We start from the raw sequence: 23,226 nt of genomic DNA on the forward strand, positions 1-23,226 counted from the left end.
TACGAATCTCCGTCAATACCATGAGCTAATTTCAGTGTCGATACCCCCCCCTCCTGGACCATTCCCAAGAGCTCACTCACCGAGCCGAGAAGAGCTAGCCTGCAATTGAGAAGAGCTCCGATGGGTGGGGTGTTAGAAGATACCTCCTTCCTCACCTGCTCAACATCTGGCCCTTATAGATGATATCCTGACGGTTCCGGTAAGGCGTGAATAGTAATAGTATTTTTACGGATGGACCAAGTCTGCCAACTCTCTCGCATGCCCACCAATTTCAGCTTACTCTTCCTATGCAGATACGACAGTTATCACAGCAAAATACGATGAGAGCCGCTTTAACTAACGACACTGGTGGTAATGGAATTTTGGTTGTTCGAGCGGGGCTAGGCTACCGGAGGCTGGTTCACCGTTATTTGAAGGTGTACTATCGTTGCTGGTTGGCGATGGGCTGTGCATTCCCGCTTTTAGCTACCTCTAATAGATTGCCATAGAGGGTTATGGCAACCGGTCATTGACAAGGGTTGGAAATGGTTGGAATTGATGATAACAAAACGATGTTACACGTGTGAAAACGTCCAAATAGTAGAGGTTTTGACTCATCTTTAATCGTCGCGCTCAAACTCGCTTGGGAGCGACCGAACTACAAACTGGGTGAGTTCTCCAGTTCACCCTATTTACTCTGAATGACCGATAAGACACCAGAATTCTTCCGCGTGCGTGTCAGCGATTTGGGCTCTCGAGAGAAGACTGAATTCGTGCGTTCCGCAGCGGACATCGTCTACGCCCAAACCCTGGCCGATCGGAGTAAGCAGTTCTCGAAGGCCTCCGAGGAGTTTACCGGGGCTATGAAGCAGATATTGGACCGGCGATTTGGGGAGGACTGGAATGTTTGCGTCGGGTTTAAGGTAATAACCTCCCTTTAAAGTAGTCGTCACTATTCTGGAAACTGGAACTGTATGCCACCGATTCTCAAACTGCTCCTGAAATTATTTTTTCATGAACGACTTCGGCACAGCAGCGGTCCTCTCTGCATAAGAAAGTCAAATTTTACTGAGTGGTTTTGTTGGCGGGATGTATATGCGTTTTGTTCATAGACGGTAGTTCATGAATTCCTATAACCATGCATGGTGTGCGTAGCTCTACATAGCTCAAGACTGATTCTCGCTTTGAAAGTCGTTCGCCAGAATCGTTATAGCTTCTACCTGATCTGTCTATTACTTCTCCAAAAATCGAGTCGGGAGCCCAGGCGCTGCAAGATTACTTCGCTAATTTCCCTCTCCCTGCGTCCATTTCTAACGTATAATATTTCGCACGGTTTAAACCTGATAACTCCATCTTCATCAGTAGTAGTAATTAACAATCTCAGGCCGGCTACGCCCTCAAGTCCCGTAAGAAGGAGTCGGCTATCGTCCTCCGGAGCAATACCAAGGATGCATCACAGCTGCTAGTTGTATGCTGGCGGAGTCCAGCGTTCGAGATACTCGACCGTGAAGTGGGATTTGTCAGAAGAGTGGTACGTATTGGATTTTACAGGTTGTCCGTCTGCAAGCCAGCAAACAGATCGAGGCCGAGGAGGGCATAGTCGCTGAAGTGAAGGGTGGTGACTCAAATAGAAAGGTGAAGATCTTGCAGCAACCCAAGGTCGTACCACGCCATTTCCAACACGGCTCGAAATCATGACCACCCTCCCAGGTCGACGATCCGACCTATATTCCCGACACCGCGGTCGTCATCGAGGAGGTCACCAAGTTAGCTCAGTCAGATGAGCTCTGGCCTAGTGACAAGCAGGACCTAGCGATAACGATACGCCAGCACCTTGGTGCCCGTTTCGGTGAGGAAAGCACTCCTGTTGTTGGCCTGAAGTGCATTCTAGGTCCATGCTGGCACGTGCTGACTAGCGATGGTGAGCTTATGCTGCGTACGGCGGATAAGGGGGTTGATGCTAGCCTTACACTCCAAGTTGGCAAGACCAAGTACTTCTTATATGGTCTAGGTTTCACATCCACTACTCTAAGGCATCAGCTCATATGTTGGTGACAATATGAAAATTCTGGAAAAATTTCGCAAAATTGTAATTGGTTCGTGCGCGGTTCTACCCGCATTCGTATGTGAACTTCTTGTATGGTTAGTAGAGTTACCTTTGAGTAGTATGCTCATGGTTTTCGCTTTTAGGATTATTATTTTCCGTCACACCCAAGCGTCCACTGGTCTGCTGTCCTCCCTCACTCCCTCGACTTTGGCCGAGGCAATGCCGACCATTATGATGGTCTTGCTTGCACTGGTCTATATATACCATAGAGGAGTCTGCTCCAACCCTACGATTGCCGCACTCCTACCCGATGTAAACCTCGAGGTCCCGGGTTCGATTCCCAACGAGGGCATTTTTTAGGTTGCGCTTGCTTTGTGCCCTTCTGATGACGCCTGGTTCACCGGCGTGCTCTATCAAGTTGCAGGCAGGTCTCAACTCTCCTATTCTATTATAACTATTGCTTTTCAGGCGCAGTATTCATCCTAAGTGTAGTGCGGAAGGTTATGAAGGTCGTGGGCCAGGCCACAGGTCGCCGTCGAGAGCTACACCACATGAGAGAACACCAAGAGTAACTTCATTGAATCAACGTATTGAACTGTACATACTCCCTGGTTTCTCATCCATAGAATATTGTGCTGTTAATGTAGTCGAGGTTTGTGTCCTGTCGAGGACGATTCTATCATCACGATCGAAAGTCAATCGTCACACTTTTAGTTGAGGTCATCTACCCAATGTACAATAAGACTCCCTCACATAGGCGGCCTCCTGGTGGTCCCTATAGTAGTACAGTAGCACCTTATGGTCTATCACAGAGGCTGCCTCGTTACTCCAACAAGTCCTTGGTCATCATCAACCCACCCAATGGAGGGGTTTCGGCTAGTCCTGCTAGCCGTACTCCTCCCTCACAAGACGCTAGTAACAGGTCACAGCAGAGTGGCCCTGCCCGGCCCTTGTTGCTACCTGGGGTGATGCCCAGGGAAGGGGTAATTACCCCTCCTGAGTTCGACGAGGATAAGGTATCCCCCACTCACTTGAGGGGAAGATCATTCCTCTGTTCAGGCGGCTAACATGGACAACGTCGACTTTGGTCTTCACGATGTCCTGGGATACTACGCAAGGCAAATGTCCAAGATCAGTGAGTCTGCTGGCCAGTATTGGAATATATGTTCGCTTTTCTCAACGGAGCTTGGGAGTTTCCTCACTAATTTTAGTAGTGTCCACGGATTCGGGTAGAAGTGTACAGAAACCAACAATATTCGAATGAAAATCTCCTCGTAATTTTCAACACATGTAGTTGAACATGTGCATATTTTCCCAACCCCCCACTGTTGTTGGCCATCATCATTATGGCTGTAGGGACAGACATGCTGGCAGTGAGCGCATCCCAGGCGGTCATTGATGCGTCCCAAACTGAGACGGGCGTGTCCCCGATGTCGATCGATCCACCAACGCCCTCTGCTACCACAACTGAGGTGCCCGGCTCGCTCATTCTGATTTTTCCTCACTGAGCGGTTCATCGCAGACTCCGAGTCGCTACAGTAATTTGACATGGACGCCCAAGCAAGGCAGTCAGAGTAACACCTCTGCTACATCCCGAGCATCAGTTCAGGGGGATCATACTGGTCGTAGCTGGTGGGTCTCCGGCCATCTTGTCGAACTGTTATGGCGGGCTCAGGGACCAGGGAGGATGGGGAGGAGGCAGTGGGAGGAAGAACCATCGTGGCGGACCGGCAACCCCTGGTTCGAGGCAGTCAGCACGCTTGCCATCGGCTAAGATGGCATTCAATCCTAATGAAAAACGTAGGCCATTCAGCGTGGTTGATTTGGTTAGCCGATCTGGTGTGGCTAATGCCAGGGACTACGTTACTGATGAGGAATGTGCCTAACGATCTCAACCAAGAAGGCCTGGTCGACCTCATCCTCAAAATATGCAAGCAACGAGGAAAAAGTACATCAATTGAGCTCATCTGAATATTCCAGAATCCACTTTAGGAATTCGAGTGAACTTTTTCTATGCTCCGATGGACTCTGGTACCCGACGAAATCTGGGATATTGTTTCGTCAACTTGCAGGAATCCATGATGGCCAAAGACTTCGAGGAAAGTACCAATTCATGCTTCGCCATGCACCTGCTGTGAATATTCCTTCCTCAGTCTTCACGGGCTTGGAACTGCGAGGGGCCGGTCGAAAGCGAGTAGACTGCCAATGGGCAGTTCTACAAGGCTTCACCGAGAACGTCCGCCATTATAAGAATTCCTCGACTGTTATGGACAAGGATAGCTCCTACTGGTCGGGACAGATTTTGAAAGATGCTTTCAAAAGCCTATGACCGGCTTTCACTATACGCGATGCAATTCTGCTTGTCATTAACTTCATTGTAGGCCTCTGATATTTGGTCCAGACCAGCGTCGACAGACCTTCCCACCGATTATGCCAGAAGTGCTGGACTCTACTCCCTCGAAGCAGTCCTATCCGGGCAACAACGGCGCTCCAATGACTCCAGCTAGACCCAAGGGGTGGGTCGTCCATAGGGAACAGAGGAGTAATTCATTGCTCGCTACAGACGCATTCCAGCTCCACAGTCAATCCGTATTGTGGGGCCGCCTGACGCTTTGAAGCCGGGGCCTATTCTGATGTAAGTCGTAAATGCTCCTGCCGGGATTCGAACCTGCGATCTCCGCAGGTATCTATGCAAATTCGGGGAAGTTCGGGAACTTAATTCACAGAACGAGATTATCGTATGAATCCTGCTTGTATCAACACGCAGTTCCATTTTCTCTCATTAGATAGATGATGAGGGCCATAGCTATTCGGTGGCCGACTGCAGCTTTGGGGACTCCACTACAGCCGAGCGTATCCTATCACAACGGAAGCACTTCATCAACGGCCTCCGTGTTAGAATCGAGTAAATCCTATGACACATCATCATCTTCCACTAACACTTTGTTGTTCAGGCGATCGATCTTGCCGGATACTCGAAGAATGTTCTACTAGTATGCTACTTTGAACATGTCTTCTCATATTCGAGCTTTCCTCGAGTGGTCGTTGCACTGCCCTATACTTGTGTTACCGTAGTGACCACGGTACAGGAAAATGTTATCGCCGACTTGACGAACATGTGGGCTCTGCAAATTTCTCTCAACTTCGCAGGAAATGCGGTATCAAACATGGCACGATCCATGAGAAAGGAACATTTCATCGAGTATTCGAATATTGTACATTTAACCCTCGCGCACCAAAGGTTTCACATTGAATTATCATCATACGATTCCGCCACGTATCAGCAGCGCGCGCATTGACTTTCCGAAGGTTCTCTCCCTGCTTTGATAGAGAAATTAACAGTTCAAGTATAAACGTATCAATATACTCGACAACTCAATACCAAGGTCATCATGTTACACTGACATGGCGGCATGCTACTGTTGATTCACAACACAACGTACCAGCTTTTCCTGCTGTTCAGCATCGCTCATCTGAGGAACCTAATAGAGAACAAAACTGAACCTTGGTAAACCATCGACACGCCCACTTCGCAATTGTGCAGCCGCATGACTTCAACCCTTCCCGTGCTATCCCCTGCTACCAGCACGGGAGAAGTGGGGGCGAAACCGACTGACACTGCGCGATGCCAACGATCGTGTCCGAGGTCATTGACAGGATAATGCACCTTAAAAGATGATAGCTAGCTGCATTAAGCTGGACAGAGACTCACTATGATGGGGTCCAATGGGCTCCTGTGTATATCCCACAGCTCCACTCTGCCATCATCCATCACTCCGGCAAAGCACGTAGAGTTGTGCGGGCACCAAGAGATGTCATTGACCTGAGCTGAGGAAGTCCCATAGTGCACTCACAGCGAAGAATACCGCATCGCAAAGATCTGTTGATTGATAGTTCTGTAAGGGGGTATTTGTCGCTATTCCAATTCTTTCAAAGGCGGCCGAGTCAGCGCGTTTGACCATATAACTGCCGCTACCTATGCGGAGGGGTCCGAGGTGATAACAGGAAATTAATGGTCCCACTACCACGACGCGCTTCCATCGGTATGGACTTGGTGGACCATAGCTTCATGGTCCAATCAGCACTACAGGTGAGGAAGGCCGGCAGCCAGAAGGGATTACATCGCACCTGCACGCATGCTCAGGGCCTCCTAGGAGATACAGTGCAACCTTATAAACAGCAGCTGCATGGCCGTAGTAGGTCCCCAGGTAATGCTCGTTATAGCTCGTAGAGCAGCGATGGACCAGCCCATCACTAGTCCCGACCAAATACATAGACGGATCTTGCTTCAAGAAGTCCACACAGAAGCCGCAGCTTTGCCTAACTTGAGCTCATCACTCACACTCCAACTCCGCTCACCTGAATGCCAGTCCGTCCTGACGACTCCTCCCCCCACTGTCCTGCGCCCCCGTATTGAGGACGTTGGTAGCGAGATCTGGGTTGGCCGATCGCTTCAGGGACATCAGTACTGCCCGTTCTAATCCCTAGCAGAGAAAGGATGCATTACAGAACCTCTGCAGATGCCCGAAGATGATCTACTGGTAGGAGCCTAAGATTGCCAGCCGTCTCACCTTCCGCATGTCCCATTGTATAACCTTACCATCAGCCCCGACCGATATAAGGTTCTCCCTCGGGAACTTATCAGGACCCCTATCAACCTGGGAGCGACACTGTAGTGATGCTACACTAAAGCCAATGACTGTACCCATTGTATGTCCCACACCACATCAGTATGCCTGCTCGCTACGTTCGATATTGGACCTCCACCCTGCTGATGCTGACCACCACTACCCCGTTGCTGGGCTCCTCCAGCCGACGCTCCAGATTGCGTCGCGGAACTGAGTATCTACATAGCACCACTCTCCTCGAGGTACGTAGTAGGATTATAAGCTGACAGGCGAGTCGGCTTTCTGACGGAGGTCCCAAATTGCAAGGCCGCCATCCTGCATACCAACTGCTAGCAAGTTGGGGTACGTATCACTGAATGCCACGGATGAGACCTGATGAATAAATAGGAAGGACGAAATCACTGGATAAATGCGTATCTACCCCGGCTGTGGTCTTGAGGGCACGTTCCGGGTAGAAGGGGTTTTTGAGACTCCAGAACAGTACTGCTCCACCACCGGAGGCTTTCCACGTGGTATCACAGTTCCCTGGAGGGAAGCCGAGCGTCGCGAATCATTTCACTGTATATCCCGTCACGAACCATAGGATGCACAGAGGAGGTCCTGGTTGAACTGATGCCACTTGAGATTGGTTACAGATAACCCATGAGTTAGAGTCGATGCTTCGAAAGTGAAGAGGTGCTGGGGAAATGCTACTAAGCAGGTATCGTCTTAGGGAGGCTACCATCACCTCCATGCTGGACTTAACTTCACCATCCTGCTCAGTGTCATCCTCTTCCTGCTCGGTGTCTTCAGGTGGCACATCTGGCTTGGCCTCAGATTGTTCAGGAGTTGCGCTCTCTCGGCGAGATGGAGCTTGCAACTGGTTCGGATCTTGGGCGCCTCTGAAGCGGTCACACCATTGTGAACATCAGCGCACATTTCGGCGAAACCATTGGTTTCATCCGAATCACTCTGCGCGGAATCGAATCTGATTATCGAGGGGCTCACTTGTTAGATAGGGCAGATGACCTCCGACTGGCCGAAGGGTCAACAGCGTTAGAAAGAGGGAAGCTATCGATGAACTTCTGTTCTCTCTCAGCCAGTTGGGCGAGAGTTGGATAATTACGGTATCTAACGGCCGATTTTAAAACCGTGTATGCTAGAATGTCTACAGAAGATGGGCGTTGTGATATTCGTTTTGGCTTAGAGTTCTCTCCATCACCCTGGCCGCTTCCCGTAGCTCGATAGGTATCAATAGGTTGCTGCCCATGACCCATCGTAGAGCAGGAGTATCCTCCTGAGTAGCAGCAATCATCGCATGCACTGCGAGTATCAACGTACTCGCTCCGTTTCCACTGCTTGCTTATCCTCGACGGCCACTCCTAAAATCACGTCATTCTCAAACACGTCAGGCGGATCCACGAACCATCTTGATCTCTTCGGGGGAGTGCGCTCTCTTCGACTAGCTTCTCAGAGTTGCCTGCTCCCATGCCTCGAGTCAACTTCTTGGGCGAACTAGATCGATTGCCCTGCCCACCGAGGCATGCCATCGTCCACATAACGTAGTTGCGTTAGTTACCCCCTTCGTGGAGCTGCCCTTCTTAGATTGAGCAGCAGTGGTCCTCGAGGTCTCCTTGGCAACATGGGAGAGGATTGCCTCAGAGGAGGTCTCGAGTAGACATCCAGGCTTGGCTAGAGATTCCGTGGACTGAGAATCGGAATGTGATCGTGCTCACGCCGTGATGGAAATCGTACGGTTTCCTCCACATTCCGTTGACATTCGATCTGGATCTGCAAGTCGGTCGGAATCAACTCTTCTCTGAAGCTATCATGTATGTCCCAAACAGATGCATTAACTCCAAGCGACGAGGTTGCTAAAATGAAAAAATACTGGAACCGAGAATCGAACTCGGGACCTACTGCGTGTTAGGCAGTCGTCATAACCAACTAGACCATTCCAGCGATGCTCAAAAACGAAATAAACAAGTGAGAACGAGATAAACAGCCATGTGCCCTCATATCGACAACGTCAACTGACACTGGCCGATCACAACTCTCTCACCTGGTGGATCCGTGAAGGTCTCCTTCATCTTCTGAGGATAGTTCAGAGTTTGCGCATGCTGTCCTCGGAACTGATCAGGTGCGTTCTGCTTGCGGTTCAACAGAGCCTCGTAGTTCTCATTCTCGGCGATTATCTGGACACAACCAGGACTTTCGAATAACCGGGGTGAATGACTTACCTTGTCGTACGTCTCCTGTCCTTCACTTGCCGCGACGCTGGGTATATCAATAAGAATTGTCGTCGGCGTCTCCGTAAGTCTTATCTCTATCATCCGCTCTTCACGGGATTTGACCTGACACGAGAGATTCAAGACTTGCAACAAGTCGTTCTCAGCAGCTCCTCACGGCGTTGCCTACGCGCCCAAAGCAAATGGAGATTTACCTGTGCTCTTTGGAGGGAATGCGATCCCAACGATATGTTCTTGGGGGTATCCCTGATATACCCATCAATGAGCTTCACCTCAATACAAAAGCTCTCTACGATGAATGCCGCTTTCGTTCTTCCACTTGTCTAAGTTCCTCCTTCAACTCTTCCATAACTTTCCGCGGCATTGTCTTCAGTACGGTTTCCTGTTGATCCTCCTGCTGTGGTGCGCTCAGAGGTTTCGGCGTAACGTCGCGACTGCACATATAATCGTATCAACGTAGTTAAAGTCACCAATTACCCATCTAAAACGACGTAAGTACTCGTTGGTCGCTCTGGAGTACGTGTAGTAGTCTTATTAATAAGACCCGTGAAGAGGTGTTGGTGTACCTATTATAAAGCCATCCGTTTCTACCATCATATGGAGATCTCAGAGTCACCTGCTTGGTTCCACCAGCATTCAGACGCTTAGATTCAACAGGCCGTGTTTTGTTGGATATAGCAGATCGCATAGTCGGGCATACAAATACTTTCCCTACTAGTGATAACTGCTCAGCTCCAACAACCAACATAACATCAGCGATCACTACCGATCCGAAAGGCGTCTACCTTTCGCAGTACATCCAGTATTAACAACCCAATATGGCCAAGGCAAGAAAGAAGCAAAAAAATAAAGACTCAGGCCGAATGCTCATTCCTGGGAAGAGCGTGATTAACTAATGCATTCAACATGCGAGGTAGCGCCCATCATCCAGGGGCTAACCTACTCAATTGACCCTCTCCCATCTCCATGCTATACTCGCTCCGCCTGATACACCAAATTAAACTAGTCGACTGTTACACGCCCGCGTCTAGTGACCTCTCACGAGTCATCACTAGAACTACAGTACTACAACTGGCCTCCGATACCAGCTGGTAAGCCGCGATCTCCAATACGAACTAGCTAGATGCCGCAGGTCTCTAGGTCTTGTTCACGGTTGGACATTCCTACTATTTGCCTCCATGGCTCGCGTCACGCGAATCTCAGCTTCCAAAGATGCTTGAGGAGGCGGTGGCTTGCTGTTCGGGGCAACCACTAGTGTGTCTTCGACACGGTATCGCCAATTCTCATTTGATACTCCGCTATAAATTCCAACCATCCATCTGTCTCAGCTCAAGGTGCGCTCGAGATGGCACAAACCAGAGCTTCTTTAAATGCTGCACATCTAGCATGATTCAGTCAACTGCGTCTCACCATAATAGTAGCGTGGCTCTCGATCTTCGTAGAGAGCTCCCCTTCTGTCACGCTTATCATGCGTGGGAGAGTGCAATTCCTCAGACAAGGAATTTCCGTATTCAAAGAGATATCGGAGAGTAGCGAACCTCACGTGGCGAATGTGCCTACATGCACGAGTGCATCTTGGTTACAGACCGCACCATTTGTCACGCTGGAGGTTCAAGAGCAACGATAGTCGCCTTAGTGCTTTGTTGATTCTCGCAATGCCTCAGCTGCAATAGCGTCGGTAATGTCAACTGAAAGAAGAGGATAAGTCAGGGCATGGGGGGTGGCAGGTATCCTCAGGTACTTCCGAGGTCCAAGGGCGGCCGATTGAGAGGCCTGCGGCGTGTTCTATAGACATCTCCTTAGCGTCAACAGCGCTCCCAGGATTAGATTTCACATGTAAAACTCGATCCTGTGAGCGCTATTGAAGTCGAGGAGAAGCCGCTGGAATCGCGCAGTGGAAAAATGAAAATGGCAAACGGAAATTACTCCGCAGCGGAGCGAAGTTCCCGAGAAGTCGAGCGATCTTCACATCCACTTCCAGAAGTTTCTCAATTTCTCTTGCGAGGTGCTCTGTTGTTTGTCCATATGTGTGTTCGTCTTTTCAATAGGGCATCGAAAAGTTGTGATTGTCCCTGGCTCTCAACTGATATAACCTTTAGTATGATGGCCCCCTACGCTGATGGACATATCCATGCCGACCTGCCTCTGGCAAGTCAATATTCGTTATTCTCTTTATGGATTGTTTCGAATGTTCTACACGTTTGCATCATAGCATCAATTGAGCACCATATGTGTCTTAGGATACATGCGGTGCTCGCGACTCGGAGTGGACGACTACTCTGCGTGGGGGGAGTGCGCAGGATCAGCCTTGATGGTTTTCTTTCTCCTTCTTTCGCCTCAACTCGCAACTTTGTAAAATTGCCGTGAGGTGATGGGAGTCAATGGCGAATCAAATGGACGATGAAGGGTCCGAGATAATTTGCATTCTCACTGCGTCCTTGGTAAAGTAGGAGCCCTGTCATAGAACTCATACGTGTTCAGCGATTTGCATTACAGTAGTTCGGAAAATTTCATACGTTATACGGCTGGTGTTGTTTTGTTGTAGTCTTCAATGTAAGAGAAACGTAAATTTAGAGGATTTCCTGTATCGTCTGACTGGCTTCAACTGGGCGAACTAACACGCAATACTATTTGCAGGCTTCTTGCACTCGTCCCAGTCTTGTTCATGATGACGGTTGTCTGCCCTCGACAATGATCCGCTAGCAGGTCAGCTGGGGGGAGTGATTTAGGTGGTAGGGCCGGGTAGTGACTCAGGCCTTGGAGGGCCAGGTGGAGCCCGGGGGCTACGTCGTTGTCAAAGTGTTTAGTTTTGTTGCCCTTGGGTCGCTCATGACTCTCGTAGTGCAGCTCTCAATGAAGCCATTGTGTTGAGTATCACTCAACGAGGAAGTCCGCTACTCATGTCGTGGGTATGATAGTAGCGAGGAGAAGCTAGTGCTCTCTCGACACGGCCGGGAAACCCAGCTTTGAACGCAAAATGATCTTCACCTCAGCAGTCATAATGTGAAGGAAGTGGTGTAGCTGGTTCCAGGAGCGGCCAGACCTCTTGTTGGGGTTCTCGTGTATTGAAGCTAACCTTGTGATGTGGTGTTCAATGGCAAGGTACAACCTCATCATCGTCAAGACGTCGGGACGCCATAAGTAGGAGTCAGCTGTTCTCTATGAGATGGAACAGGTGAGAAGAGTGTTGGTGGTGGAGAGTATGAGGGATGCGGGATACATACTGTTATTAAGCGCCTCGTACCACTGTGCCATTCAGAAATTCACCTGCGAATAGGGGCACTTTCCCCTTGCAGAAGAATTTTCCATGCACGAGTAATGAACGTATTTTAATTGTTTGGATGCACATAAATGCTTTGGGTAAGCGGAAAGAGGATCGTTTAGTTCGGTCCCCAAGTGGCGATTTCAATTTCACGGAAAAGGAATACAATTTCGTGAATTTTTCGTGATGGACCTTGCCCGTTTGGAGATGCCAGAGTGTGTGATTGCAGCGCTCCAGATCGAATGCCGTGATCGAGTTTAAAGAGAGCATAAAAGAATTGGGAGGGCAAGACACAGCTGTTGTGGAGGGCTGGGGACCTCACAAATATGGTACGGAATCCCCATCAAGTTACGCGCGAGATCATCACTGTGGGCAGACGACATCACAAAATCTTGCCGTGTAACGGTCGGGTATTGTCTCCTGAAGCCGATATGAAATTCTGATAGATTTTAAGATTACCAAATTGAGAAGGTAAATCGTATGTAAGACATCCTCCAGCACTTCGGGCGAGCGAGATTTGAATTATCATGTAAGTTGGAAGCATCCACAGACCTGAAAGCATTATCGAGAATGAGCTAAGCATGATATGTGAAATGGTGCAAGCATTATCGAGGAAGTTTTTAAGTGGCAAGAAGCGAGAATAGTTATGTCTCGCTGAGTTACATGATGAAAAGTTGAGCATTTGTAAGTTGGGCAAGTCGCGCCCGATCTTTGGCCCATTTCATGTATCCATCCCTGGTCTCGTCTCGTTTGTCAATTAGACTGTATCATTCATCTCTCTCGGGAACCCCTTATATCGAAGCTTCTGCCCTACAAGGCTAGACTAGGGGGTTCGGTCGCCTTGTAGTACCGCTGTGACAGGTTGTCGCTGCCAATGCTCTCCCTAGTTTTTCCAGATAGCTACTGAATGCATAGCATACTAACGGGATCAATTCGCTCTACATTATTCGTCTTCGGGAGTCTCATTTTTGTTACTGAGGGTGTGCAGAGGGGAAGTTCCACACAGGATAGGGTACGCTGTGATGAAGTGACGGACGAGTGGTATGAGTTTTGCGCTCAGGCCGCGGACGCTCTCGCAGATCAATGCACCGGTATCGTGATCAAGGGGAGACACTTGACGAAAAGTCATCTCTCTAAGGCGATGTCCACGCGGGACTACCCCTACACTCTATGGGTAACTAGGACTACGTAGAGAGCTTCGACGATCCTATCTCGTAGACCATTGGGGAAGCCCGTGGAACGTTCACGAAACATTCTTGCGAGCAAGTGAAGAGCTCCCCGAGAAGGAACAAGGAGCTGCAGTATGAAGTGCACACTAAATGCGATGGTCTGCCAACGACACTCTACTTCAATGACGAGGAGGCTGCCGTAGACTTTGCCGTGCGATGGGGTCATCTCCAGACGGTAAATGCATAATCAACCTTCGGGTCATTTCTGACGACCCTTGCTCAGTATGAAGTGGATCCGGCGGTCCTGCGCGATGGCTGGGTCAGCAAGAACCCCTTCGCGCGATTTGCTGTGTTCAAGAAGAAGTTGACTGCTGCTCATGTGAACTTCGACAGAAGTTGGAGGCCGGTTGAGAGATACCTAAAGGTGCCTCTGATGGCTGTTCACTCTGTTGGTCGAAGTGTATCTCGTTCAGATTGGCAGCAAGACATATGTCTACTGTGAAGAGGTGTCCTCTGGGCCTAGTAGCCGCGGTGATAAGTGGAAACTCCGTGTGACTTGCACTAAGGAGAATTCCAAAAAGACGAGAACGTTCGATATAGAGTTCAAGAACAAGGACAGTGCGACGAGCTTCGCCACAATATGGGGAGCGTATACGACGGAGGTGAGCAATTTCATGGCGCCGTGACGGTGAACCCCCGGTTTTCTCTCCTTTCAGGTGCCGATACCTGCGAGAATGATCAAAGACTCGACCATCCAGGCTGCCGAGGTCCTCGTCAGTCCCGCCACTGGACGAGCAAGGAAGAGAGTTATTCGCGTAGACTACTTGAAAGACATTCTGCGACTCGCCCCTCGACACTGGAGTCGTGTTTCAGCTCGGGGATAAGAAGCCAAGAATCTGTCGCGGCGTAGCTGACGTCCTGTATAAGGGTGATGCCGCTGATGTCGTTGTGGAGTGCGATAAGCAGCTACTGACGATACCATTCGGTGCCTACCAACGTGCAGAGAAGTTCGCTGCTGTTTGGGGTGGTTTCAAGAAGGTCTGTGTCTTCCCTCTCTATCAGTGTTAGATGCCAGTGGTCGTTGTTCAGGTGGATGCGGACATTGTCGAGAAGTGTTCCAGGATGGAGATAGCTGGTCATCCCGACGATATCGTCAGAGCAACGTCAGACGTCGTGGCGCTGGGCAGGAAGATCGCCGCGGGCCGCCTGGAGGTAGCCATTGGCTTTCATTCTTGGACACAACTTCGCTCCGCTACCCCTAGAAAGAAAACTACGTTGTTGGCCTTGTCAGCTTGGGATTAGAAAAACAGGTGTACTGTTTTATTCAGACCAATGATGGCTCGATGCTACGCTGTGCGCGCGTGAGTGAGCCGGTATCATACGAGGGGGGCATCGGCAAGTACGTGGTGAAGACCAAGTGCCAGGGCCGCACTACTAAGATTATCTGCGATGACGAGGATGCTGCCTGGAGATTCTCAGCCCAGTGGTCACATTTCCGTGCGGGAGTAAGTCACACTATTTTCACTCTCATACAACAACTTGGCTTCCAATTGCTCGATCCTTCAACGCCTGTCAGCATGGAATCTTGTCATTGTCGTAATAGGTCTCCACTAACCTCGGTCTAGTGAGTGCAAGCAAGCGTGTTGATGTCCACCACAATGGCAAACGCTTACCGTTCACGCTTGTCACGGCTAACATCGAGAGCCACGTGACCTCGCAGAACGTTCGGATGCGCTGGCTTGGAGTAAGAGCCTCTCCTTCCGACTCCTTCAAACTCTCGTTTCAGCTCCGCTATGCTGGCACATCCACTAAGGACGATTTGGATCTATCTCGACAATGGTTCGTCTGCTCCCGGGTGAAGAATATCAGAGAGACTGATGGCGGTATGACCATCTCCCCTCATTTTAGTCATGAAGAGTGTTTCTGCTATTCAGGCGAATTCCACGTCGTCACCACCTGTGGCCTGTCAATTCGCAATCGCGTCCCCACTCCTGAGCACAGTGACAACGAGGTGGACATTGTCTTTACTAAGAGGGACGAAGCATACGACTTCGCCATGCAGTGGGGTCAATACAATCCGGTGGGTCTATCCTGTATCTGTGATTGCTCTGATCATTGGTGTGATGCCAGGTGAATGCTCGTGGCGTCGGGGTGATGTATGCAACCGAACCCGTGGTAGATCTGGTCGCTGCAGGCTTCTACCGCGATACGTTTTCTGGGAAACTGACGGGGAGGGTGTTCACAGTAAGATGGCGCTTCTAATGGACCTCTGATTCACGACATGTCTGCAGACTCGGGACACTAACTTCGAATGCGGTGCAATATCTGCTCTGGAACAACAGACGAACGGTGACGTTCATATTCGGACTAAGTGCTCGGCTGAGCGGAGAAAGGAGTATCTCCCTTCGGCTGACGTAGGATGCCGATTTTCAATCGTCCAAGAGGCAGATGGTCTTCTCGTTCTCAGACAACACTGGCGATGAAGCGTGCCGAAGCAGCTGTGAAATGGGCTGTCAAATGGGGAGATGTTGCCAATCCTGAGGTAGATGTTGATAGCATTGTCGGTAGCAGTTGCACTTCACTGTCTTACACCACTGTAGCAGAACTCTCGAATCATGGGTTGTCAGATCCACATGTCTTCGGCTATGGTATCTGGCGCTAGTGCGAACGTTGAGGGCCAGGTCACAGGAACTGTGAGCATCGCCAAGTTGGTCTATGCCCCGACGGGAGTTCTGCATAGTAGGGTTATCGAGGTGAGGTCGACTGTAGATGGTCAAGCTCGAATTCACAATGGATATCTTGTTTCAGATCAATGACGACAGCGACAAAGTGTTCGTCTATAACTGTGAAGGCGTCTCATCGGACATCGCCGTTCAAGGCACTTCGTACACCGTCAAGGCAAGGCCTCGGCGCGTCGGGTCTCTCGATAACCCTCCCTTATCGAACTATCAACACCCTCAGAGGCCATCGAATTATCTATGCAGGTTTTGTGTGGAACATCTACTGTCCACGTTACCTTTCCCAGCCAAGAACTTGGAGTTGCTTTCGCTCGCTATTTTGGCGGCATGCACAATGCTAATGTAAGATTAAGAACATTCAAGCAGTGACAACGCGAATATAGGGACCACTGCTGTGCTCTATCACAGGAAATGGTCGCAGTATGTTCTCGTGCAGATTGAATCTGATGCAGAGTTCATCGGCTCGTGTCCGAGTGCCGTCATTGACACCGGTGGTGTTCACGAGTTGAAACACGCTCGGCTGCGAGAAGAGACAGGCACCGGTGAAGTGAAGAGGATTCTTGTTGTGAGACACTTCCAAGCACGTTTGAGTCTTGCGGAATTTCAACCTTGTGAGGTCCACGGAGAAGAGAAAGAGCTCAGCTGTTCCAACATCGTGAACCCTCCACAGTTCGATGAAGGTGTGTACAAGATATCAGTCATTTGTGAATCGAAGCCTGTCACGATCACTTGCACGGACTCCGATCCAGCTGTGCTCCTCGCCACGAGATGGGGTGCATATCCTCGTCCGGAGGTCAGTTTTCTAACCAGGAGGCTGGGGGCATTAGTTACGATGTTTCTATTCAGCTCGGAGTTGAGCTCTATCCTGGAGTGTGTTCGAGCGCTCGACTGGGAAATGACGAAGGTTGGACTGTCACACGACAGACCGTCATCATGACAGGAGCAAGCAGGAGTTTTGTGGTAAGTCTTATTGAAGTGGCAACATAACTTTTTCGGAGCGCCTTGGTTACTCTCACACTCTCGCACAGCTCCGGTGGCTCAATCGGATAGAGCGTTGGACTTCTAATCCAAAGGTTGCGGGTTCAAGTCCCGCCCGGAGTATTTTTTCTGTTCATCCTCTATCCTCGAGTTGCAGGTTGAGAAGGCTGGAACTTCCACCCAAGTCACTTGCGACGGGCTGCAGCAAAATCCACAAATCGGATCTGATGGAGTCGAAATAAGCATTGACTGCCATGAGGGAAGTTCTGGAACCCACAAGAAGGTGAGATGTGGGTAGACAAACAGGGAACTTGATTTTTTGTGGTGGTTTATTTTACTCTTACGACTGGATGCATAGTGATGCGAATCTTTTAGTTGGAACTGCTCTGCAGTACTCCGTTCGACGCTATCAGGGTATGCAAAGGACCTCTGTTTGAGAAACAAGATGCTGTGGTGAGTCTAGGTGTATCCTTCCCTGTGGTTACCTGTCATCAGGTGGAAGTCGGCAGCAGAGTTCGCAGCGCCTGCGACACTGTTACAGTCTCTGGTCAGTCGACATCGATGCACCTGACATCAGCAAGCATACAGGGCACGACTGTGGTCGTTGATGTGGGGTATCGGCTCATTCTCTTCTGGCTACTTCCCATCTCTAGGTTGCGGCTGCTGATGAGTCGAACGCCCAACAGTTCTCTTGCACACATTTCTTTGGATCTCCCGAGGCCACTGATCATCAGACTCTCGTACTCCGTGCGCAGTGCGGAGAGGAGGTGAATCATACGAAACCAGGAAGATCCTAACTTGCAACCCCTTCTCTTAGATATTAAACTTTGAATGCAAGGACACGGCTGCGGCGCTGCAGCTAGCTACGTTTGGGCAGATCGACCAGCCAGCAGTAAGTCGATCGTGTACGTTGGGAAAGTCACAGTCTGTATTGTAGATCGCCCTCCAGCAAGGATTGATCAACTCTTGCGCTGAGGTGAAACAGGAAGGTATTTCGAATGCATTCACTTTATCAAAGGTGACACGTGAGTTGGAATCCATCGAGTTGTATGTTAAACTGGTAGGCTACGTACCGGCCTAGCTTCGTGAAGACATCGGGTTACTCCTTCGTCATTGGCTCGGAGCAGGATCTTAAAAGATGGTTAACGGTACGGAGGCCATGTTCCCGGGGATGAGACCGATTTCGACAGATTACACTGAGAAACGATGACGAGCCGGGTTACGAAGACTCTGACTTTTTGCTCTCCTGCAACGCCGTGGGCTCTTCACCAGAGCCACTCTCCGCCCTTGATAGGAGCGCTGACAAGTACAAAGTAACCGTGGACTGTGAAAGCGCTCGAGGAACGGGTGGGAACACCAAAGTAGAGGTAGGTGCGGTAACTATCACCATTTTGTTGGATAAATTGAACATCAGGTGTTATGTGATGATTTCCATAACGCCATGCAACTTGCTACAGTTTGGGGCTCTCTGGATAGTTCACAACCGGTAGGTTCCGCTACATCAACGCTCCATCTGTCGCACTTCCAATCTGTAGGCGAATATAGAGTTGAAAAGCCTGCATACTCATCTGAAGGCAGCATGGCTTGACACTACGAAAGTGGAACCCGATACGGTTCGCATGTTCGTCGCGCGCCCCGAGGGAGAAAAGGACGAGGGAAGCATCCTTCAGGCAAGTCCAGAAGCCGTTGAGAGGTGCGACTCTCCCGTTTTTTAGATTGGCTCAAGCTCCTACAAGTGCGACCCTAATGCAGCGCACCGCGTTTACTTCAAGCAATTCTTCTACTATGTTACTATGCACTGTAACGAGCTTTCACAGGATAAGGTCACCCTGGGGGAGTCACACAAGGTGACGCTCATTGCCAACAATGAGGAGGCTGCGCTCACTATTGCGCGAGCCTTTGCTAAGATACCTGTTGACAAGGTGAGAACTATTCGTTATTGTTGAACTCCCATGTTTCCACTGTCAACTGTGCCTTGCTGAAATTTGTCCATAGCAGGTGTGGCTTGATCACACGCTGTACTTCGCTGGCGAGGAAGGAGCTACTATGATCGGCGATACCCAAGCTGCTTTGACGGAGGCATACGTTAAGGTCTTCCCGAGAGAGTACCTACTGGATGTAAGGACCCCATAGCGTTGTGGAGAATTGAAGCTTGGCTCGCTTGTCAGTTCAGCGGCGCGTTCCAGTACAGCTGCAATGAAGCCTCGCAGGCTCCGAAGTACACGTCAGACAATAGGTATGAAGTTACGCTAACATGTGGCAAGCGTGACGATGATGATGAGCCGGAGCAAAAAGATCAAGTCGTGACCATCGCCTTCTCCACGGCTTCCAAGGCCATTGGTTTCTCTAATGCATTCGGAGGCCTACTGTACCACGAGGTGAGGAATGACTCAGCCGGTCGAGGAGTCTATCCAGTAGCTTTGTCATCAGGTTGAGTTCGATTCTACTATCCTACACACTGTGGACTACATCTCACTCGTACCAGAACAGCATATGCAAAGGGAAGAGATATACCCATTGAAGAGAGCTACCGTGGAGTTCGACCTCAATGGTCGTCTCACTTCTCGTCGTATCGAGGTGAGCTGATGCCCAGGCTGTGGCCGCGCCCTCATCTTCCTTTCTCAGTTTTTACGTGCGGATGAGCATTACGGAGGTGGCAACGGCAAACGCACTTATCATCCTGTTAAATTCGAGTGCGATGAGGAGCTCCTCCTTGACCGCAAGGCTGATACATCTGGTCGCATCATCGCCGCGACAGTAACTGCGACATGTGTTGAGACTTATGGTGGATTCCATCAGCAACATAGCGATAAGATTAAGGTTGCTATGGCTTTCCGGAGATCTCCTGATGCTGCGGAACCTTTCATGAACTGGTGGCGCGGAAACTTTAAAGCTGTTGATAATAAAGAGGTGTCATAGGCCAATGAGGTTTGAGCTACGATGTTGAAGTATTTTACTTGTTATTTAATAAAGGCTTGTGGGAATTGTGCTTTAGCATGATGTCTTTATGTACTTCGTGTAATGTACCGAGATGCATGTTTATCAGTTGTTATGGTCGTCAAATCTGTTGTGTTGGTCAGTAGAAGAGCCGCAGTAAGCAAGTGACCATTAGGACGAGACCGTGGGATAATGAAATTGGGTTGCAAAGGCACACGCCGTTTAGATCTCAAACGACGATCCATGAAAGTGTGACATGCATCTCCGATGTCCTCATTACTAGTATTGATACTAGAAAATGGGCAAGCCACTCGCAATGCTTGCGCAACCTAAACCTGGTGGCGATACGCATCGATTGAGGTACAAAGAACACCACTCCCTTGGCGCGTTCCTTGGCGGCTCGAGTGGTCAGCAAGTTTCTCTGTCCATATCCATCCTGTCAGTTGAGGATCGTTTCACATCGTCAGCCAAGCACTTAGCATGCTCTCTGTATCGAAAATTACACTCTCAGATGCAGCCAAGCGTCAGTCACTGATGTACCTCCACCAGTATGGATTCGTGATGAAAAAGCAGTCGTCGGGACAGCGATTGTGACAGAGAAGTCTTTTGCTCTGTTATAATCGTGATAGCGCCGATATTATCGGCAATGAGGTTATCCGAATAAGCAGCCTTCCGCAGGCTGACGAGAATGTGGCTTTGCCTCTCTCCTTTGCGATGTACTGTAGCGGTGCATGCAAAGCACAGGAGTCCTCGGGCTGCATGCGTAGCAGAAGCCTTCTGCTACGCATGCAGCCAAAAGCAACCTTCTGCCAGAAGGTTGCCCGGGAGTCCTGAATTCAAATCAACTTTACCCAATTTTTGAGCTCATGAAGGAGGAAGTCTATACTGTATACATGGCCAGCCACCAACGTGACCTTCAGCTACGCTGGGCTTCCCTCGTCAACTCTTGTGAGAACCCTATACTCCCAACGATGACTACCTGAAACGCGCAATTAAACTTGTGCAGTCGATAGACATGAAGGTCATCTACGATCTCCACGTTGAACTTCTATTCACTCCTACATAAGGGACATGCAGGAGCCATCACAATAGAGAGACTCCTATTCCCAGGCAGCAATAAAACCTGTTTCACCGATACGGCTCCGGTGATGCAAGGCGAAACTTTACTGTTGAATTTCGGTGATATCGTACGGCATTGACTACTTCCCAACTCAACAATTGTGTCGAAATCACCTTTCAAAAGTGCTATCGACAATGCTAAGCAACCTCGCCTTAGTCGTCTCTAGAGGTTCTCACATTAGAGCTACACTCCGTGAGACTTTGTAAACAACCCACTAGTCTTAATCAGTGGCCTCCTCAGCGCCACCAGTACTGCTAGCCACAACTGAACGGAACTTGGCCAAAATGTGAAGGCACACGACACATCCCATGTAAGCTAGGGAAAGGACCAGCACCGTGGTAGGCCCAACCTTGATACCCGGAGCATCGTCAGTGTAGAACTTGAGGATAGAGTTCCCAGCAGCCTGAGGGACTCTTACGACCAACTACTACATTCAGAATGTGTTGCTTACCCTTCTTCCCGATGCAGGGGCGGCCTTCTGACTACTACCCACGTTCCTCCTATGCAGAAGGTTTGTACGAGCGCCACCCACAGTCTGCGCAGGGGAGGCACCGTTGGGGGGAGTGTTCATGGTGGTTTCGGAACCCTTGGTCATTTTAAAGAAAAATGTATCGTACTAACCTAGTAGCAGTTAAGGCGATGTCATAAGACCTAGATCAAAGACCTAACCCGCTCAAGTATAGAGTCACAAAGTATCGATAATTAAGGAAGGCGTGGTATGTAAAATGAAATTCTAGCCATCGACCACCACGAAAACAAGAGAGAAATCGATTGCACGGGCGCGCGCTAAAACATCTTATCACCACTCCGAAATCACAATCGACACCGGATGAACTCAAAGCCCAATGGTGAGAGACACGTTCCGCTTGTTAGGAGCAAACGATGCACTTTATCGTTGAGGTTTTCCCCGTCCGATATCGGAGAGAATGTAACTCATAGTAAAAGGCGAATCTCTAATTTACCAAACCCAAGGCAGTCCAAGTCAGAGAAACGTCATTCTGTAGGATAATAAGGTTTAGGTAAGCTCACAACCTCCCCGGGCCGTATCGGCAAGTCGTCCACTCTTGATGCATGCAGCTGCATCGCCGGCGCTGTGAACTTCCCGCAGCTGCACTTCAGTCCGTACCAATTCCAACTGCCCAGCTTGGCCCCACAGGTACACAGGAGCGTCTGCGTGCCGACAAACTCCGCTCCGCTGTTGGTCGACTTAATAACGTCTACCATCCATTCCATAACTTCTATGAAGTAGCTGGTGCACTCCTTTCCACCATGGACAATGTTCATATCACCACACAGTGTTCGTGAACACCGGCCACATCGTAGTCGTCGTCTCGTCCCCCTCCCAGGTCGTAAAGCAAGGATTGCCTCTCGCACTGCTTGCGGTCGGCTTTCGAATGAAAGACTATACTTTCGACAGATACGTAGGTAAAGCACATGCGGCTCTTCAGCGTTCACCACCTTACTAAGGAGGTAGTTCACCTTCTCCTCAGGCTTCTCCTCCCCTACCTCATCCCTATACAACTCGAAGAGAGCCCCCCGCCAGTCGAACCCCTCCTGCTTCGGCTCTTCACTCACAGCCCCCTCGGCAGTTGAATCAGCCAATCTTCTGCCTGCCCAATACTGCTGGTGCTCCTCTGTGTCGAGACTCATGTCAAACTTGTACGTGCTTCCCCACTGCCTCAGCTGCTGCCTGAAATTCTCTGATACCTCAATGTCCTCCTCCTTCTCATGGACCATCCCTTCGACCAGGTCAAAGTCGAGACCCCATGCCTTCATCAGATACGCGCAAATCACAGCCGCACTACGGCATCTGCCAGCCTGGCAATGGACCAGCACTTTGCCATGGTGGTCGAGACAATACTTCATGAACCCCACAGCCTTATCGACATGTGGGAGGATGTCGTCCTTACCATCATCCCATAGCGGCACATATTCGAAAGCGATCCCCTCAGGAGCCTCTGCCAAGGTTTCCCCTTCAACTACAGCGTTGCATCTTAGTATTGCCGTGATGCCCCGTTTACTGCGGAGACGGGACCTCTTCAAACAGGCATCAGCCGCCTCTTGATCTCCAATGAAGATGCCAGGGAAGATCTCATGTAGGATCATCTCAAAGCTGACCAATTAGCGACAATCGTTACCA

At 49.9% G+C, this 23,226-nt stretch overlaps 6 protein-coding genes across 6 annotated transcripts; 3 read left to right on the top strand and 3 right to left on the bottom strand.

Annotated features, from left to right (window-relative positions):
• Window positions 1-680: 680 nt before the first annotated feature.
• On the top strand, window positions 681-4,355 carry Pmar_PMAR006355 (hypothetical protein; the record flags this gene model as incomplete). The annotated part of the gene is made up of 15 exons (XM_002786895.1): window positions 681-902; window positions 1,364-1,489; window positions 1,531-1,638; window positions 1,690-1,828; window positions 1,871-1,970; window positions 2,170-2,338; window positions 2,387-2,454; window positions 2,495-2,594; window positions 3,086-3,161; window positions 3,383-3,498; window positions 3,549-3,658; window positions 3,702-3,826; window positions 3,882-3,974; window positions 4,019-4,129; window positions 4,180-4,355. 15 exons carry the CDS (start codon window positions 681-683, stop codon window positions 4,353-4,355), a joined length of 1,839 nt encoding a protein of 612 aa, XP_002786941.1.
• A 101-nt stretch (window positions 4,356-4,456) lies between these two features.
• On the top strand, window positions 4,457-4,935 carry Pmar_PMAR006356 (hypothetical protein; the record flags this gene model as incomplete). The annotated part of the gene is made up of 4 exons (XM_002786896.1): window positions 4,457-4,542; window positions 4,590-4,661; window positions 4,710-4,764; window positions 4,813-4,935. 4 exons carry the CDS (start codon window positions 4,457-4,459, stop codon window positions 4,933-4,935), a joined length of 336 nt encoding a protein of 111 aa, XP_002786942.1.
• A 507-nt stretch (window positions 4,936-5,442) lies between these two features.
• On the bottom strand, window positions 5,443-9,324 carry Pmar_PMAR006358 (axonemal dynein intermediate chain inner arm i1, putative; the record flags this gene model as incomplete). Its single annotated transcript, XM_002786897.1, has 21 exons — window positions 5,443-5,508; window positions 5,556-5,693; window positions 5,739-5,875; window positions 6,055-6,154; window positions 6,196-6,346; window positions 6,386-6,510; window positions 6,598-6,684; window positions 6,732-6,787; window positions 6,918-7,026; window positions 7,076-7,179; window positions 7,405-7,535; window positions 7,642-7,764; window positions 7,806-7,930; window positions 7,975-8,015; window positions 8,060-8,162; window positions 8,213-8,341; window positions 8,389-8,507; window positions 8,696-8,828; window positions 8,874-8,987; window positions 9,077-9,154; window positions 9,202-9,324. 21 exons carry the CDS (start codon window positions 9,322-9,324, stop codon window positions 5,443-5,445), a joined length of 2,292 nt encoding a protein of 763 aa, XP_002786943.1.
• Window positions 9,325-13,051: 3,727 nt separating this feature from the next.
• On the top strand, window positions 13,052-19,948 carry Pmar_PMAR006359 (hypothetical protein; the record flags this gene model as incomplete). Its single annotated transcript, XM_002786898.1, has 35 exons — window positions 13,052-13,156; window positions 13,205-13,318; window positions 13,363-13,548; window positions 13,597-13,737; window positions 13,787-13,975; window positions 14,030-14,128; window positions 14,187-14,351; window positions 14,403-14,525; window positions 14,642-14,818; window positions 14,917-15,057; window positions 15,100-15,196; window positions 15,248-15,393; window positions 15,444-15,557; window positions 15,605-15,727; window positions 15,781-15,855; window positions 15,941-16,066; window positions 16,122-16,226; window positions 16,298-16,393; window positions 16,488-16,844; window positions 16,898-17,011; window positions 17,187-17,312; window positions 17,405-17,482; window positions 17,525-17,638; window positions 17,683-17,796; window positions 17,847-17,921; window positions 17,967-18,047; window positions 18,094-18,177; window positions 18,220-18,396; window positions 18,444-18,515; window positions 18,565-18,722; window positions 18,756-18,951; window positions 19,028-19,147; window positions 19,198-19,407; window positions 19,460-19,606; window positions 19,655-19,948. 35 exons carry the CDS (start codon window positions 13,052-13,054, stop codon window positions 19,946-19,948), a joined length of 4,839 nt encoding a protein of 1,612 aa, XP_002786944.1.
• A 1,358-nt stretch (window positions 19,949-21,306) lies between these two features.
• On the bottom strand, window positions 21,307-21,681 carry Pmar_PMAR006361 (Protein transport protein Sec61 subunit beta, putative; the record flags this gene model as incomplete). The annotated part of the gene is made up of 2 exons (XM_002786899.1): window positions 21,307-21,489; window positions 21,538-21,681. 2 exons carry the CDS (start codon window positions 21,679-21,681, stop codon window positions 21,307-21,309), a joined length of 327 nt encoding a protein of 108 aa, XP_002786945.1.
• A 398-nt stretch (window positions 21,682-22,079) lies between these two features.
• Pmar_PMAR006362 (dual specificity protein phosphatase, putative) lies at window positions 22,080-23,192 on the bottom strand (the record flags this gene model as incomplete). The annotated part of the gene is made up of 1 exon (XM_002786900.1): window positions 22,080-23,192. One exon carries the CDS (start codon window positions 23,190-23,192, stop codon window positions 22,080-22,082), a length of 1,113 nt encoding a protein of 370 aa, XP_002786946.1.
• Window positions 23,193-23,226: the final 34 nt, after the last annotated feature.

This window comes from Perkinsus marinus (genome assembly GCF_000006405.1).
Source record: "Perkinsus marinus ATCC 50983 genomic scaffold scf_1104296930488, whole genome shotgun sequence".
Taxonomy (NCBI): Eukaryota; Perkinsozoa; order Perkinsida; family Perkinsidae; genus Perkinsus; species Perkinsus marinus.